This window comes from Balaenoptera musculus, chromosome 1 (assembly GCF_009873245.2).
Source record: "Balaenoptera musculus isolate JJ_BM4_2016_0621 chromosome 1, mBalMus1.pri.v3, whole genome shotgun sequence".
Lineage (NCBI taxonomy): Eukaryota > Metazoa > Chordata > Mammalia > Artiodactyla > Balaenopteridae > Balaenoptera > Balaenoptera musculus.
In genome coordinates, this window is record NC_045785.1 from 128,048,755 (window position 1) to 128,064,446 (window position 15,692).

A 15,692-nucleotide genomic window follows, 5' to 3' on the forward strand; every position below is an offset into this window, starting at 1 on the left:
ATCGCAGAGGCCAGGCCAGATGGGTATCTGGGGGGACTTGGCCCTATCAGTGAGGTCCCATCTAACCACCAGAACTGAAAGTGGAGGAGAGGAGGCTTCCCAAATTTATATTTGGTCTACCAAAAGAGGAGGGATGGCAAGACCTGTGATAGAATAGAGAGGATGAAGATGGATTAATTTTTGACTCATCTCTCTCCCTTAATCTAATTGCATTAGATTTCTCAATTATTAGAGAATGCTGTGAAGTAAAGTTAAATCATTAGAGTGGGACCATTGTAACTCTCCATCCCAGCCTCCCTGATCTTCTGCTTCTCTGAATTCTTACAGCACCTATAAACTCCACTAAGCAATGTAACACTGAATCACATACTATTTTATAATCTTTAGTGAGACTGTGTATTAGCATTCTCCAGAGAACAGATAAGTTCATAAATATGAACTTATTATGTTGAAATAATAATGAAATACGTGCCTCAAAGTACCAGACTGTAGCCTAGACTATCCTCAAAGGCTTCCTGGAACATGTTTCTCCCATTTTTTTTTTTTTTTTTTTTTTTTACAAGTTTCATTGCCTGCCTTTCTGGCCTCTGCAAATTAGAAGTGAATGACTGGGAGTGGGGAAAGGTTCTTAGTGAAACATTCTCCATATTGTGGGGCTAGAAAATTCAAAGCAGCATTACCATGGAAACAGTATTTTCAGAATGACAACCTGCTTCACTAAGAAAAGTTAAATGATATTTTTTACCCTTTTTTTAAAGGGAGTGGAGAATTGTATAACAATAATAAGATGCTTTAAAAGGGGCAAGCATTGGTTATCTGGAAAAATCACTTGTGTAGATCTGTAGATTAACTCCCAAAGTTCTCCACGGCTGAGAAGAGATGCAGCAAACTCCCCTTTAGCTCAATAGTATGTTTATGTGCATATTATTGCCAGGATACTTAAGATTTCTATTATTCTACTCTTAAAGAGTTGCAGTCACCAGCCTTATTTAGATGGTTTCAATGATCCTCAAAGAAGCCTGTGACATAATTAAGTAAGAGCTTTAAGGAAAGGAAGGAGACAGAAACAAAACATATGAAAAATAGATATCCTGATCAAGCCCAGAACTTCTATAGTGGATGCTTTGAGATATCGTGGGAATTATTTCTGATTTGGCTCTATCATTCTTTCACCTGTTAAAGTTTCAAGTCTTTAGGAGAAAGCTTTTAAATTAAAATTTTGTAAAGCAGCCTGTTTCTTGAATACTGTGAAATTAATATTAATTTTTATAAACAAGTTTACATTTATAGTGCTAAGTTGCTATTTTTGATTGTTTAAATGGCATTGGATTTCTCAAAAGCTATTTAGAAAAAATTTACAATAGGAAGGCTGTCCATTGTTATTTTTCAGAAGAAAGCTGGTTTTCACAATATTATTCACATTTTGTAAACAGCATCAATGAACCTGCACATAAAAGGTTAAATGTTTGCAGACCATTCTTTTTTGCCTCAAAGATCAGAGACAAATTACTATTTTTATTTTACATTCCCTTGATGAGGATAATGATAAACAGCTGTCACTTCAGTGCTTAGACTGCAAAGAATCCTATTGCAATCCTATAGTTTAAACAAAGAAAATAATACATAGTCATACTCAGTATTCATACAGAAAAGAGAATGAAAGAGAATTTGCTTAAGACTGGAGTTAGAGAAAAGGGAGTATTTGCTCTCTGCAGTTACTCAGTTAAAAGAAAAGTTCCACATATGTACATTGTCCCCATTCATCTTAGACATACTGGAAGGGGAAGTTACTCCTTCTTTCTTTCTAAAATGAGAAAAGAAATTAAATTTGCATTTTGAATTCTATGAGTCCCCATCATGCCCATGGTATTATCAGAGTAGTTAAGATTTGCATGTGACTACATGCCTACTAGTATTTCCAAAAACTAAAGAGAATTTCTAATTGTTTTACTGGTTATTCTGGAACGTTTCTTTTTTTTTAATGTTGAGAATTAAACCGTTCAGTGTTCTCCATTCACTCCAATGCTTTGTTTATTATTTGCATCTGATTTCAAAAAGTGAATGTCAATGTCTTTTGCATATTTTTATATGCAGAAATTAAAGCAAGGCTAAATGTTAAGAATAGTGTGAAGTGGGAAAATTCAGTGTTTCTATATGAAAATAAGAATGGTGGTATAATTTTCCTGGTGTTTCATGTTCCTAGAGGTTCTTTTAATAAATGCTGTTTATTCTGGTTTTCTCTTCTGGCTCAATCATTTTTTTTTTTTTTAACAAATATCAGTATTTAAAATGACATCTTTTTCCTAGAAACTCTTTCTACATTTATTATTTTATCTGTGAAACTAACTTGATATATTATAGATTTTCCCCTGTTTCATAATACTTCTTGATTTTTTTATACCTAAGGAAAAACAGAAATTGGATTCACATTATATTCATCTTACACTTATTGAACACGTTTCAGCTCTCAGAGCCTCAGCATGCTCTTAGGTTGACAATAACAATGGTACCCACCTCCTAAGGTTGTGGTGTGGATCTTCTATGTAAAGTGCTTATCACAGTATCTAGAACACAGTAAGTGCTCAATAAATGTTCCTGGGAGAGGTAGTATGTTGATGCTGAAATGCCATCACCCCCTTTTGTTAAATACAACAGCAAAATCCCAGTATGTTTCAGATCAGAGAGACAAACTGAATTGTACTTTATCCATTATGGAGGTTTATATTGCTTTATGTAAAAGATGTTTTCATCACAAAGCTGTAGGTCATGTGGTCTCACTTATATACATAATTTCATCATCATTTTATCATCCTCACTATGATCAAGTAGTAGTGGATCCTAACTCATCAACTTGAGGTTTCTCTCATCTCCAATTTTTGTAACAAGTAGGCACTCTTGGAGATCCTGAAATGCACTGAGGCAGCTTTCTTGATTTAGGTAAACCCTTTTGTAGTGTCAGCTCCTCCTCCTTCTCCTCTTTCTCTGGTGCATCAAGCTCTGTTCTAGGTGCTGAGAAGGGAGAGATAAACAAGACCCCAGAGTCTAATAGGGGAGAAGTATAAAACTAGGCTGGATAAAATAATAAACAGTAGTACAAGAAAACAGATGAAGTACAGTATGGGGAGCGGTGGAGGGTCTGAGGGCCATCGGGAGTTTGTCTAGAAGAGGTGATGGTGGAGCTGGGTTTTGAAAGATGAAAGATCTTCACAGATGGAAGGAGGGGATTCCAGGCAAAGGGACTAGCTTGCAGAAAACATGGTGGTATAAAAAAATACAGTTTGCCATTTTTATATGGTTGGAATTGAAAATGTCTTGTGCTCAAATTTTTCAACTTAAATTTCCATAATGTGTGTTGAGAGTCAAGCGGCTCTCTAACTCATTCCATGAATATTCAGAAAGGAAAGAAAGAAACTAACGTTATTGAGCACCCACAAGGCCCTTGGTTAGGTTACTTCATATGCATTATCTCGTTTAACTTCCACAAGTTTTCCAGAGAAGTGTATTCCCATTTTAAAGATGGGGAAGCTGAGTCTCAGTTACATTAAATAAGTGAGGTGTGGCCACACAACTACTACATGATAAAGCCTGAATTTGAACCTAAAGTTTTTACTTTCAAATACAATACCCTTAAAACAACATCGCAGTTACCACTGATTCTTAGAATTTGGGCTCAGCATGGAACACAATCTGCAGTGGTTTTTATGCCCTGGAAAGATGTTTGGGAAAACAATTGGTTTTTCACTGCCATGGCTGACCTTCCCTCTATCACTTTACCACTCTATGGCCTTAGCTTTTTACCTATTTATCCCAGATCCTATTGTGCTTATATTACAAATTAATAATAAAAATAAGAAACTATTTGATTTAATTCTTTCAGTGACCAAAGACCATTTAAAAAGAAATGGTATAGGGAAACAACTTTCATTTTTGAAACTTCCAATCCTCTCTCTTGCTGTAGTAGCAGTAAGATGCCACAGAAATGCCATCCACAGTATGGTACTGGCACAAAAACAGAAATATAGATCAGTGGAGCAGTATAGAAAGTCCAGAGATAAACCCACACACATATGGTCACCTTAGTTTTGATAAAGGAGGCAAGAATATACTATGGAGAAAAGACAGCCTCTTCAGTAAGTGGTGCTGGGAAAACTGGACAGCTACATGTAAAAGAATGAAATTAGAACAGTCCCTAACACCACACACAAAAATAAACTCAAAATGGATTAAAGACCTAAATGTAAGTCCAGACACTATAAAACTCTTAGAGGAAAACATAGGTGGAACACTCTGATATAAATCACAGCAAGATCCTTTTTGACCCACCTCCTAGAGAAATGGAAATAAAAACAAAAATAAACAAATGGGACCTAATGAAACTTAAAAGCTTTTGCACAGTGAAGGAAACCATAAACAAGACAAAAAGACAGCCCTCAGAATGGGAGAAAATATTTGCAAATGAAGCAACTGACAAAGGATTAATCTCCAAAATTTACAAGCAGCTCATGCAGCTCAAGATCAAAAAAAAAACCCAATCCAAAAATGGGCAGAAGAACTAAATAGACATTTCTCCAAAGAAGATATACAGATTGCCAACAAACACATGAAAGGATGCTCAACATCACTAATCATTAGAGAAATGCAAATCAAAACTGCAATGAGGTGTCACCTCACAGCAGTCAGAATGGCCATCATCAAAAAATCTACAAACAATAAATGCTGGAGAGGGTGTGGAGAAAAGGGAACCCTCTTGCACTGTTGGTGGGAATGTAAATTGATACAGCCACTATAGAGAACAGTATGGAGGTTCCTTAAAAAACTAAAAATAGAACTACCATACGACCCAACAGTCCCACTACTGGGCATATACCCTGAGAAAACCATAATTCAAAAAGAGTCATGTACCACAATGTTCATTGCAGCTCTATTTACAATAGCCAGGACATGGAAGCAACCTAAGTGTCCACTGACAGATGAATGGATAAAGAAGATGTGGCACATATATACAATGGAATATTACTCAGCCATATAAAGAAACGAAATTGAGTTATTTGTAGTGAGGTGGATGGACCTAGAGTCTGTCATACAGAGTGAAGTAAGTCAGAAAGAGAAAAACAAATACCAAATGCTAACACATATATATGGAATCTAAAAAAAAAAAGGGGGGGTGTTCTGAAGAACCTAGGGGCAGCACAGGAATAAAGATGCACACATAGAGAATGGACTTGAGGATATGGAGAGGGGGAAGGGTAAGCTGGGATGAAGTGAGAGTGGCATGGACTTATATATACTACCAAATGTAAAATAGATAAGCTATTGGGAAGCAGCCGCACAGGGAGATCAGCTCGGTGCTTTGTGACCACCTAGAGGGGTGGGATAAGGAGGGTGGGAGGGAGATGCAAGAGGGAGGAGATACAGGGATATATGTATAAGTATAGCTGATTCACTTTGTTATAAAGCAGAAACTAACACACCATTGTAAAGCAATTATACTCTAATAAAGATGTTAAAAAAAAAAAAGAAATGTCCTCCAGTTGTCACCCTGAAGTATGGGGCCAGACTCTCAGGATTGGAAAGTGACCATTGTGTTTTAGAGTGAGCACATATTATTTTAATATTTTTAAGGTGTTAGAAGAGCAACAGAAGCCTTTATAAATGTTTAGAATTTCTACCTTTGTTATTGTTGATTTTTGTGGCCTACAAATATGCCTTTCACACATGCATATTGATCGAAAGTTAACGGTTATTTATAGATCTCTTTAAGCGATTCAGCACAGTGCTTTGCCGAGAACTGATTGGATGATTAAAAACCCAGCAGATCAAAGTATGTACATTTCCAAAGAAAAGTACTTCATGTCCACATTGGAAGCAATAAATTATTTCCCCCTTTTATTTTTTGCATTCATAATTAAATCTTTCCAAAGCTAGAAAGTAGCCAGACCACTAACAATATTTGTATCATGTTCTGGGGCTTAGATGGTTCAACCTGACTTGAAATGGAGACCATTTGTTCTAAATTGATTTCAATGCCAAGCCAATAGGTCAGTCCTTAATGATGAAGATGCCATTCCAGCCCAGCCTCTGGTGGATAAGCCAAAATTAATTAACTCAAGTCACATAGTATAGAAAACAGATGCTTCTCTCGTGTTGCAGAAATAAATGCTTTGTGTATGGATGTGTTCTGTTTTATTCAAAGAATAACAAGTTAGAAGTTAAAATTGTAAGTTTTTCACAGTTGAGCCAGCCTTTAGTAGTGATGACAGAAGCATGAATTTATATAACAAATTCCAGCAAGAGCATGGAAAAATGAATTATCCCCTATATCTCTTATTTTGGCTCCAGGCCAGGCCTAGGAGATTTAGTTTTAAATCTGGACTGATCCAAGTGCTGATCCATTCCAATGCAGACCTAGGAGTTCCAGAACAACACCAAGGTTATTTCTAATCTATAGGATCCCTGGAGACGCCTCCCAGAAGTGTACATCTGCATCATATGTTTGGATTCAGTTCTTTGGCCAGCTTGCAAATGGCTTAAGATTAGATTGTTCTCTAGAGGTATGTTGTTAGGTGCACTGTTTATCTGGTCATCCATCTAAACATTCATTCAGAATTACAATCCTTGCTTTTCCTCAATTGTGGCAGGCTAAAGGTAGAATAATTGCATGGTTCTGATCTCTTTTCAGAATTAATGGCTGTTTGATAAGATAAAGATGTTACCATCTAGTAGTACAACTACAAATTCAGTAAACAGAAGTCTTTCATCTGATAATGTCTGGTATTTTTCTCTTCTGAATAAATGTGAAATAATCCGTGTTTGGCTTTCCTTTCTGTTAGACTGAAAATGATGAGAATGGCCAAGCAGAAAACTTTTCCATGGACCCACAGTTGGAGAGGCAAGTGGAGACCATTCGCAACCTCGTAGACTCCTACATGTCTATTATCAACAAATGTATCCGAGACCTAATTCCAAAAACGATAATGCATCTTATGATCAATAATGTAAGTGATTATAAACTGTCTCATTTTAACCTCTAACCCATCCTAGTGTGGAAATTGCTCACATTCTCTTCAGCTTCTTTGTGATATTTTCTGGATGGTCGAAATACCTATCACCTAGGCTTATCAATTTCCATTACAAGTGGTAAGTGAATGACGAGTGTAAGAGAAGTTAAGAAAGAAAACATAAAACTTCTAGCTACAGTACAGTGGTATTCCCTATTGGCTGTCTCCTCTAGAAGGGTGCGAATTTGCTTACAATAAAGCAGAGCAAAAATACTCTAGTCAGGGTATAAATTAGTTGCAAAGCCAGCAATAAAACCAGATATCCTGGCTCCTAGACTTTGAGATTAAAGGCAAAAGATATTTATTCTCTTCTACATATACACACATACTGAATATGGTAATATGATTATTTTCACCTTCTAAAAACTATGGAATGCTATTTTAACCTGGGAAAGGGCTTTTTGCCCTGTCTGCTTGGCTACAAAGTCAGTTACCTTTTCTAAGGTAAAGATGATAGAGCCACGGATCTCAAAGTGCCTGCTAGGCTAGCCATCAGTTGATCTATATTGCATAGAATCTCTCCCTTTTCATGGTTATTTTTATAGCAGTCAGAAAATGATACTTAAATGACATGGTCTGGTTTGGTCCTTTTGGTAGCTACTTTGTTAAAGCATAAATAACATCACAATTTGTTTGAGAACTTATCTTTTAGATAAGATAGGCTATAATGAGGTGGTTTTTTTTGTTTTTTTTTTTTTTAAACATCTTTATTGAAGTATAATTGCCTTACAGTGGTGTGTGAGCTTCTGCTTTATAACAAAGTGAATCAGTTATACACATACAATATGTTCCCATATCTCTTCCCTCTTGCATCTCCCTCCCTCCCACCCTCCCCATCCCACCCCTCTAGGTGGTCACAAAGCACCGAGCTGATCTCCATGTGCTATGCGGCTGCTTCCCACTAGCTATCTATTTTACATTTGGTAGTGTATATATGTCCATGACACTCTCTTACCCTGTCACATCTCACCCCACCCCCTCCCCATATCCTCAAATCCATTCTAATGAGGTGTTTTATAGCAGGCTTTTCTGACTCTTGAAAAGTGAGACACCAACGATTTTATTCCTAGTTATCTTCTAAGGACACCTTCTTATTTAAATCAATGATATATTATGAGCATTTGCTTGTAACAAATAAAAATTAGATGGTAAAGTACTGAAAAGAGCCCCACACTAGAATTTAGGAGAAACCTGGATTCTATGCTTGGCTCTGCTACAGACTCTGTTAACCTAAGACAAATCCTTAACTTCTTTCTACCTATTTCCTCCATATGTGAAATATGAATCATAGAAAAAGTACCTGGCTTAGGGATTTGTTCCCCAAGATAGTATATATGGAAGTACAATGAAAAGTATAATTGTAAGAAACTAATATGGCTGCCTACTTAAGAATTGTAAATAGCCATTATCCATATATAAAGATTCCTTTCAAAATTCTAAGTATGACAGTCCATTTGTTGTTCATGATCTATGAGTTTCTTGACTTTAAGAAGCCCCAAACAGTCACGGGAGCAGTCTTGTTTTTAACTCACTGTATTTTTGTACACATTTCATTTATTCAAACAAGGTTAGTAGGATGCCTTGAAGCATCAGCAGCAGGTAAGCAATGTATTGCAAATATATTGGAAACTATAAATTATATACTTAAGCTTGGTCAATGGCCTGCTGTGTGACCTGAAGCAAATCATTTGGCCCCTCTGAGTTGAACTCAGTCACTTCTAAAACTACACTAAGAACCCTGAACTACCCCACAGAGTTGTCAGAGAACATCATAAGTGTGACTATATGCCATTTTGAAAAATATAAAGTACTAAGCAAATAGTCTATTTTTTAAATTACCCTCTTAACTTCACTTAAATGAGTTCAGGTTGTTTTGCCATGGAATCCAGGCACTTGCTTATTTAAACATTTTCCTGATTAAGTATCATTTATCTTTTCACTGTTTTACTGAGAGTCATTAGTGCTGCCATCAGTTCAAACGCTGCTCTGCTCTGCACTGTATTAAATCATCAGCACAGGAAATAGCACTTCCTGTCTATAGCTGTGAGGAGTGGCTTGACATAAATTAGTTAAAAGGAAAAAAAAACCTGTTGCAGATCTAACCTACTTTCACCTTCTCAAGAAACACACACACACACGCGCGCGCGCGAGGGTAATTGCCCTCACTCCTCACTGGTGTGCTCACTTGCTTCATGAAATGGCGAAAGCCCCACCTACAGGGTATTACCCATGGAAGTAAAGTTCTGCTAATTGTCTCCAGGGGGACCTCACATAAGAGTCATGAGAAAGAAGACTTCAATTAAGATCTGATCTCCAAGGTCAAACCTTGAAGTAGAGATTAATAGGAATAAGGAGAAAGCAAAAACATTATGTAATGCTGGATTCTTATGAAGTTATGGTTATCTTTGTTTGAATTTAACTTTTCATATCTACCAGAAAATAGTTTTACACATCTAGGATGACTGCTTTTCTTTGGGTATTATTTTATCCACTTTTTTACTATATATATAAGAGTATATAGTTTTATATATATAATATATATTTTAATTTTATATATGTAATTATGTATATGTAAAAATACAAATCCCTTTTTAAAAATGTACTCATATTCTCATGGCATTTTATTGTACAGAACGTCTGAGCCCTTTTTGTTCATTCCAGAAGAATTTGTTCATTCCCGTTGAGTACAAGGAACAGAAACACAGTGAACACCCAGCACTGTGTCATGCATATGTGTTGACTTTTTTTTTTATTTAAAGTGAAGAGATCTTCAAGTGAGAGAATTAATCATAGAATCACAACAAGAAAACAAATACTTTGACTCCTTATTCTGAATTCCATCCACTTAACCCTGCTGTTTCTATAAATGGTTGTGGGTGAGAAAGCTAGCTGTTCCTCTAGAACCAATAAATGCCTAAAACCGGGTCCTCTATTTGTTGACTATCACTATTGAAAGTGGTGCTGTGGCCTTTCCTCTTTGAAATGGGAGTGACTACTCTGCCTTCTGAAAAAGAATATGTTTCAGCCAACTTTCATAAAGTTCAGAATTTGGTGGGCAGTTTCCTTTGAAAGTTTACATTAAGCGTTCTGCCACTCAAGTCTCCATATGGAACTGTTTAAGAAATTTAAAGCCAGCAATAAATGCCTCCCCTCAGACATACTGTAAGCCTTTGTCTATTGAAATGCAGCAGCTGTTTCATTGCTTAAACATACCAGGTAACAGCAGCACAAAGAAATAGCAAGTTTACGACAGGCGGTTGTTCTAGACAGGCTACGGGCAAAGAAACAGAGTTTTGTTCGGTACATTAAAGAAAACACACATATAACGCCCCACAGCAAGCATATTTTGATGGCCTCTTCTCTGTAGCTCACACCACCAGAAGTTCTCCATCAGAGAATCAAGAAAGTGGATCCAGTTTTATTTGAAAAGTATTACTGGCTAAGTGGCACACAGTTCTGTGTTTGAACAGAATAGCCACCTGCTGGGTACTCATGATTTTGTCCAGTTTCTAAATGAAGAAATTGAGGCCCCAAGAGGTTTAAGTGACTCACCCAGAGGGTTCATTTTACTTGAAGATTTAATTAGGGTTTGTTTGAATATGAGAAACAATGTTTTGTATCTTAACTAGTAAGTAGTTTAAAACATCTTTCCTCATATTCAAACAAACCCAGATAATACAAAATAGAATGTAAAGTTTTTTATGAAACATTTTAAGAACCAAACTTGAAACCTAGAAGCATTTCACACTTGGAGCCTGTGCCCCTGGACCCCTGGAGGTCCATGTTCACTCTCCTTGGCCATTGATGCTTTGGTGGAAAATTAGTAACATGTGCCCTAGTTTCAAAACTTACTGTAACTTTAATGTGTGTGAAGTAGAGTGTTATTTTAAATGTTCGTTATTTGAGGGAAAAGTGCATCTTAAATGCCAGAGCACTGATTTGTTTCCACGGGTCAAGAATTCTGCATCCTGCTCAAGAAACAGATCCTGACTAGGACCCAGAAGCCCCACTCTTGCTCCCCCTCCCCTATCACTCCCCACCAAGGGTAACACTCCTGCTTTCTTACACAGTAGATGAGTTCTAACTGTTCTTGAACTTTGGAATCATACAGTACGTACTTTTTTGTGTGTCTCTCTTCTTTTCTCGACCTTTGTGAGTCAAAGGATGTTACTTTTAAAAAAAAAAAAAAAAGAAGGAAAACTTCGTTGGGCTTTAGCAAAATGAAATCCCTCGGAAATGTAAAGCAGCCTTAAGCGGAAATGAGAGAATTGTGAGATCTCAAAGAATCACAAAATTCTACCCAAGTCCCTCTCTAAAACTAAACAAAATTAAACTTCTCAATTAAATTTTTATGTGCGTATTCATGTGAATGAGAGTTAATCACCGTCCCATTCTGTAGTTCCTACTGTCTCAAAACAAAGAGATTTTAAGGAAATGGTCTCCTTAGTAAACTGAATGGTATGAAAACTCTATAAATGCGTCTTCTATTTGTGAAGGCTTTAAAATGGTTTTAGTAATAAAGACAAAGAAAGTTAAAGATCCAAAAATACTGCAGGTTGCTAGAGAAGGGTTAAAGTAAGAAAGAGAGGAAAACATGTGGAACGTTTTTAATGACCTCACATTCCTTTACACTGAGCAGAACGACATGGTGCAGTAATGCCTGTTTATCTAGCCTGTAGAGTTTGAACTGGAATGAGGTTTTGTGTGTGAGAATTTTTTGGTGAACCACACAAAGATGTATAGGTTATAAGGTGTTATAATTAAAGGCATAAATATTATTTCAAATCTCACATCCAAGTATAATTAGTTTATGTCATGTTCTGTGAGGTATTTTCTAAATGCTATCATGTAAAAGGGATCCACTTGCCCTCCAACTGTGCAGAATCCTTGGTTTAAATATTTGTACCATTGACATACAAACTGCTCAGAAAGTCCCTGAAGTGTCTGGAAACTCCCCGAAGTCCCCCACCTTTGTTCCAGTTGTAGCATTAGAAAGGGAGGCTAGCAGGAGGAGAAGAGTCTTTCTAGAAGTTTTCTTAAGTGCAAAATAAAACGTTAACTTATGCTTTATGTTGAACTATGTCACTTGACGCCAGCACTGTTGCACTAGCTTCCTACCTCTTCATACCTAACGCCAAGTTAGACTATATACTGTAAAAAGAATAGCTTTTGTTGATGGAGCACTGACTAAATGCTAGGCATCATGCTAGGCAATTTATATGCACTCTTTCACTGAATCCTTGTACCAACTCTTTTATTTTTTTTCCTTCCACCAACTCTTGAGGCAGCTCCTACCTTTAACCTCATTTTACAGATCAGGAATCTGAAACTCAAAGAGGTTAAGTTATTTGTCCAAGAACAATAAGTGTTAGAGCTAGGACTCAAATTCAGAACTGTCTGATTCCAAAGAATATGCCCTTAACCACTGTGCTATATTGCCATTTTCTCTCATGCTAAAATTATTCATATTATTTCAGAACATTGCCAAATCTTTTGGATAGTAGGCAACTATCCAACTATCCATCTATGTTACAGTTTTAGTGTGTAACATTTTGATGTGGAAGAGTTGATTCAAGGCAGATCTTTGATCAAAATGCTGAAGCAGGCTCTTACTATTTTATTTTGTGGTTTGTTTGACAGTTGCTTCTTAATTCAGATCTGCTTTAAATCTATTCTTGGAAGGATCTTCTTTTAAATTGTGTTTAATAGATTCTAAGTGATACTCCAGGAAGATGTAAAGCTTCAAAAGAGCTTAACCCAACTGATGGTCAATGCCAGGAAACTTGTCTGGTTTTGAGTTTGGAGTTGCACCATCTCTCCAAGTGGATACACACACCTCACAGTGGAAGATTTGTGCAAGTGTGCATGACTCCTTGGGTACCTGCAAGTGTGTTTGGCAGTAAATAAATCTTCAAGGAGGGGAATGAAATATTTCTTAAGCCAAATTTACTATCTTCTCTAAATCTGACTTTCCTTGACTTCCCCTCACCCAAACCTCAATGCCTGAGGTGTCTTTGTTCCTTTCTTTGTTGCCCTTCACATCCAAACAGCACCAAGTCCAGTTGGTTTTTCCTTTATAATGTCATTTCTATCTGCCCATATTTTCTATGCCACTTACTAAATTAAACCCTTATCATCTCATAAATGATCTGCAATGGCCTTCTGACAGATTTCTTTATCTCTACTACCACACTTGCAAATTATTTTCCAATCACAGCCAGATTGATATTCCTAAAACTCTCTTTTATTATTTCACTTACTTGTTTTAAAAGCCTTCCATGGCTTCCCATTGCCAAGTGGATAAAGTTCAAACACTTTTCCTTGACATTCAAGGCCTTGACATCTGGCCCAGGGTTATCTGGCCAAATTTACCTTCCACAGCTATCACACATAAACCTTCCCTTCCACCAGACAGTTGCCCAAATACGTCTTGCATATTAGATTGCTTCTACATTTAAATCACTCCTGGTTTACAGAACATGTGCAGGGAACACTTTTTATTTCACCACAACAAAGCTGTGATTTAGCTGAATTTTCTGATTAGTAGAATTATCTACATGGTTTGATACCTTTAAAAAATAGTGAAGCTATGTGTTTTAGAGTCTTGTCATCTCTGAGTTACAAATGTAACTACAACCCAGGAATTTTGAGCATCTGACAGGTGTTCTGTTGTCTGCTTGAATTAGTAACAATTAAATGTACTGGACTTTGGCCTTTCTTAGAGCCAGTGACTCTAGATAAGCACTAGCTTTCTCATTTAACAGAGAAACTGAAAAATCCAAGTTGCTTTATTTTTCTAGGCTTAAGTTAATTGGCATACTTGTGCACCACACTAAAATAATGATGCTTAAACATAAATTATCTTTTCTAAGCACTCAAAGTGAGGTAAGGGGGTGAATGGAAAGAGCACTGGACTTCAAGTCAGAAGATTTGGGGTTCAACTTAATGTTGCGTGACCTTGGGCAAGTTACTTAAACTCTCTGAAGTCCATTCAGTTCCTTCATCTGTAAAATTGGGATAATATACATTTCATAAGTATGCAGTGAGAATTAAATCAGATAACTTGTGAAGGCACATTGGATTTCATTGATTCTCACATTCACTTTTTTTCACATTTAACATTTCTAACATGAAGATGCATGTTACACTCAATGACATCTCGGCATTCGGTCGTAGTTTAGTTGATGGTGTTTTTTTCTTTCTTAGTGGCACATAAAAGACTGGTGTGTCTTAAAATCAGTGGTGTCTTAGACTTGACAAAATATAACGATTGGTTCTCTCTCCCTCAGGGCTGCACAACATATGCATCGTCTCCATTCTCATCCTGCCACAAAATGCCCCTCCCCTGAGACTCACACGAATTGTTCATATTTTAGTTTGTTTTCATATATCTGTTAACTATGGAACCTTATGTCAGTCCTCATCACTGTTAAGCTCTAGAAAGCAGAGAATATATCGCTTTTTCTTTTTGTAAATCAACTTGCATAATTATATACGATTCTGTATTTAATAATAAATATTCACTTATTGGTGCTAATTCCACTTTTGAGACAACACTGAAACCTGGGGTCTTAATAGTATTCCAGTGATTTTGGTAAAAGCTAGGTAAAGGGCTGGGAATACCAAGGAAGGCATAACTTGTGTTATTACATAGTTTTCTGTGTGTCGTTGTTTCCTGTTGAAAATACCACTGCTTACCTCCTGGTACCTTCCCTTGTCTATATATAAGCCAAGCAGCCTCAGACAACATTGCAGAAATGCTTGTACAGCCAACAGGCCCTGTTCTGGCGATGGTGAGGTTTGGCCCTCTTTTCAGCTAATCTATGTTTTTCTTTACTGTCAACAGCCATAAAACAGAGAGGAAAACTGTTATTGACATTGGGAGGATAATGAAGAAAATAAGCGTAAACAGATGCACGATGCATCCCTTTTCCCAGAGTGGACTTTTGTGGCCTTTGTCCACAGGCTCTGAACCAGTTTATCATTCAATCGCTCATTCATTCCCATTTTTTACTTTTCTGTGGTGACCTGGCAGGTTAAAGATTTCATAAATTCTGAGCTCCTAGCACAGTTATACTCTTCAGAGGACCAAAATACTCTGATGGAGGAATCTGCCGAGCAGGCTCAGCGCCGGGATGAGATGCTTCGAATGTACCAAGCCCTTAAAGAAGCCCTCGTGGTCATCGGCGACATCAACACAGCCACGACGTTCACGCCCGCACCGCCGCCGGTGGACGACTCCTGGATCCAGCATTCCCGCAGGTAAGAAGATGGCTCCACATCACCGGAGGCCTCCCAGCTTGTCCAGTGTCATTTTCTGAATGTGCTCCCCTAAACCAGTATGAACCTAAAGAAAGAGGAAAAAAGATATTTAAGTCCAGGAGCGAGAGAGAAGGTCAGATGATCCCAACCGCTTTCAAAATCAAGCACAAAATCGTTGGAGACGCCTCATAGATTAACTGTGTGGTTTCCTTTACTCATAGAACTACCTGTTAGATCTGTGGGAAAGAACTACAAGACAGAGCTGCCAAGTAAACTATGAAAAACCTAACAAACTTTTTATCTTAGGTATTGGCATATCCCAATGATCTGTACTGTTCTAGGGTATGATGGCTTAGCAGTGAATATGATTTG

General features: G+C 37.1%; 1 protein-coding gene and 1 non-coding gene across 7 annotated transcripts in view; both read left to right on the plus strand.

The window, feature by feature from the left end:
* Positions 1-15,692, plus strand: part of DNM3 (dynamin 3) — a 571,218-nt gene that overhangs the window by 525,035 nt on the left and 30,491 nt on the right. For all 6 annotated transcript variants that reach the window (XM_036859907.1, XM_036859878.1, XM_036859887.1 and 3 more), the window contains 2 exons: positions 6,831-6,995; positions 15,094-15,320. In XM_036859907.1, the coding sequence (XP_036715802.1) occupies positions 6,831-6,995; positions 15,094-15,320 (392 nt within the window). The remainder of the gene's footprint in view (positions 1-6,830; positions 6,996-15,093; positions 15,321-15,692) is intronic.
* Positions 15,448-15,582, plus strand: LOC118887368. The gene has a single exon (XR_005017986.1). It is a non-coding gene; the product is annotated as a small nucleolar RNA SNORA18 (small nucleolar RNA).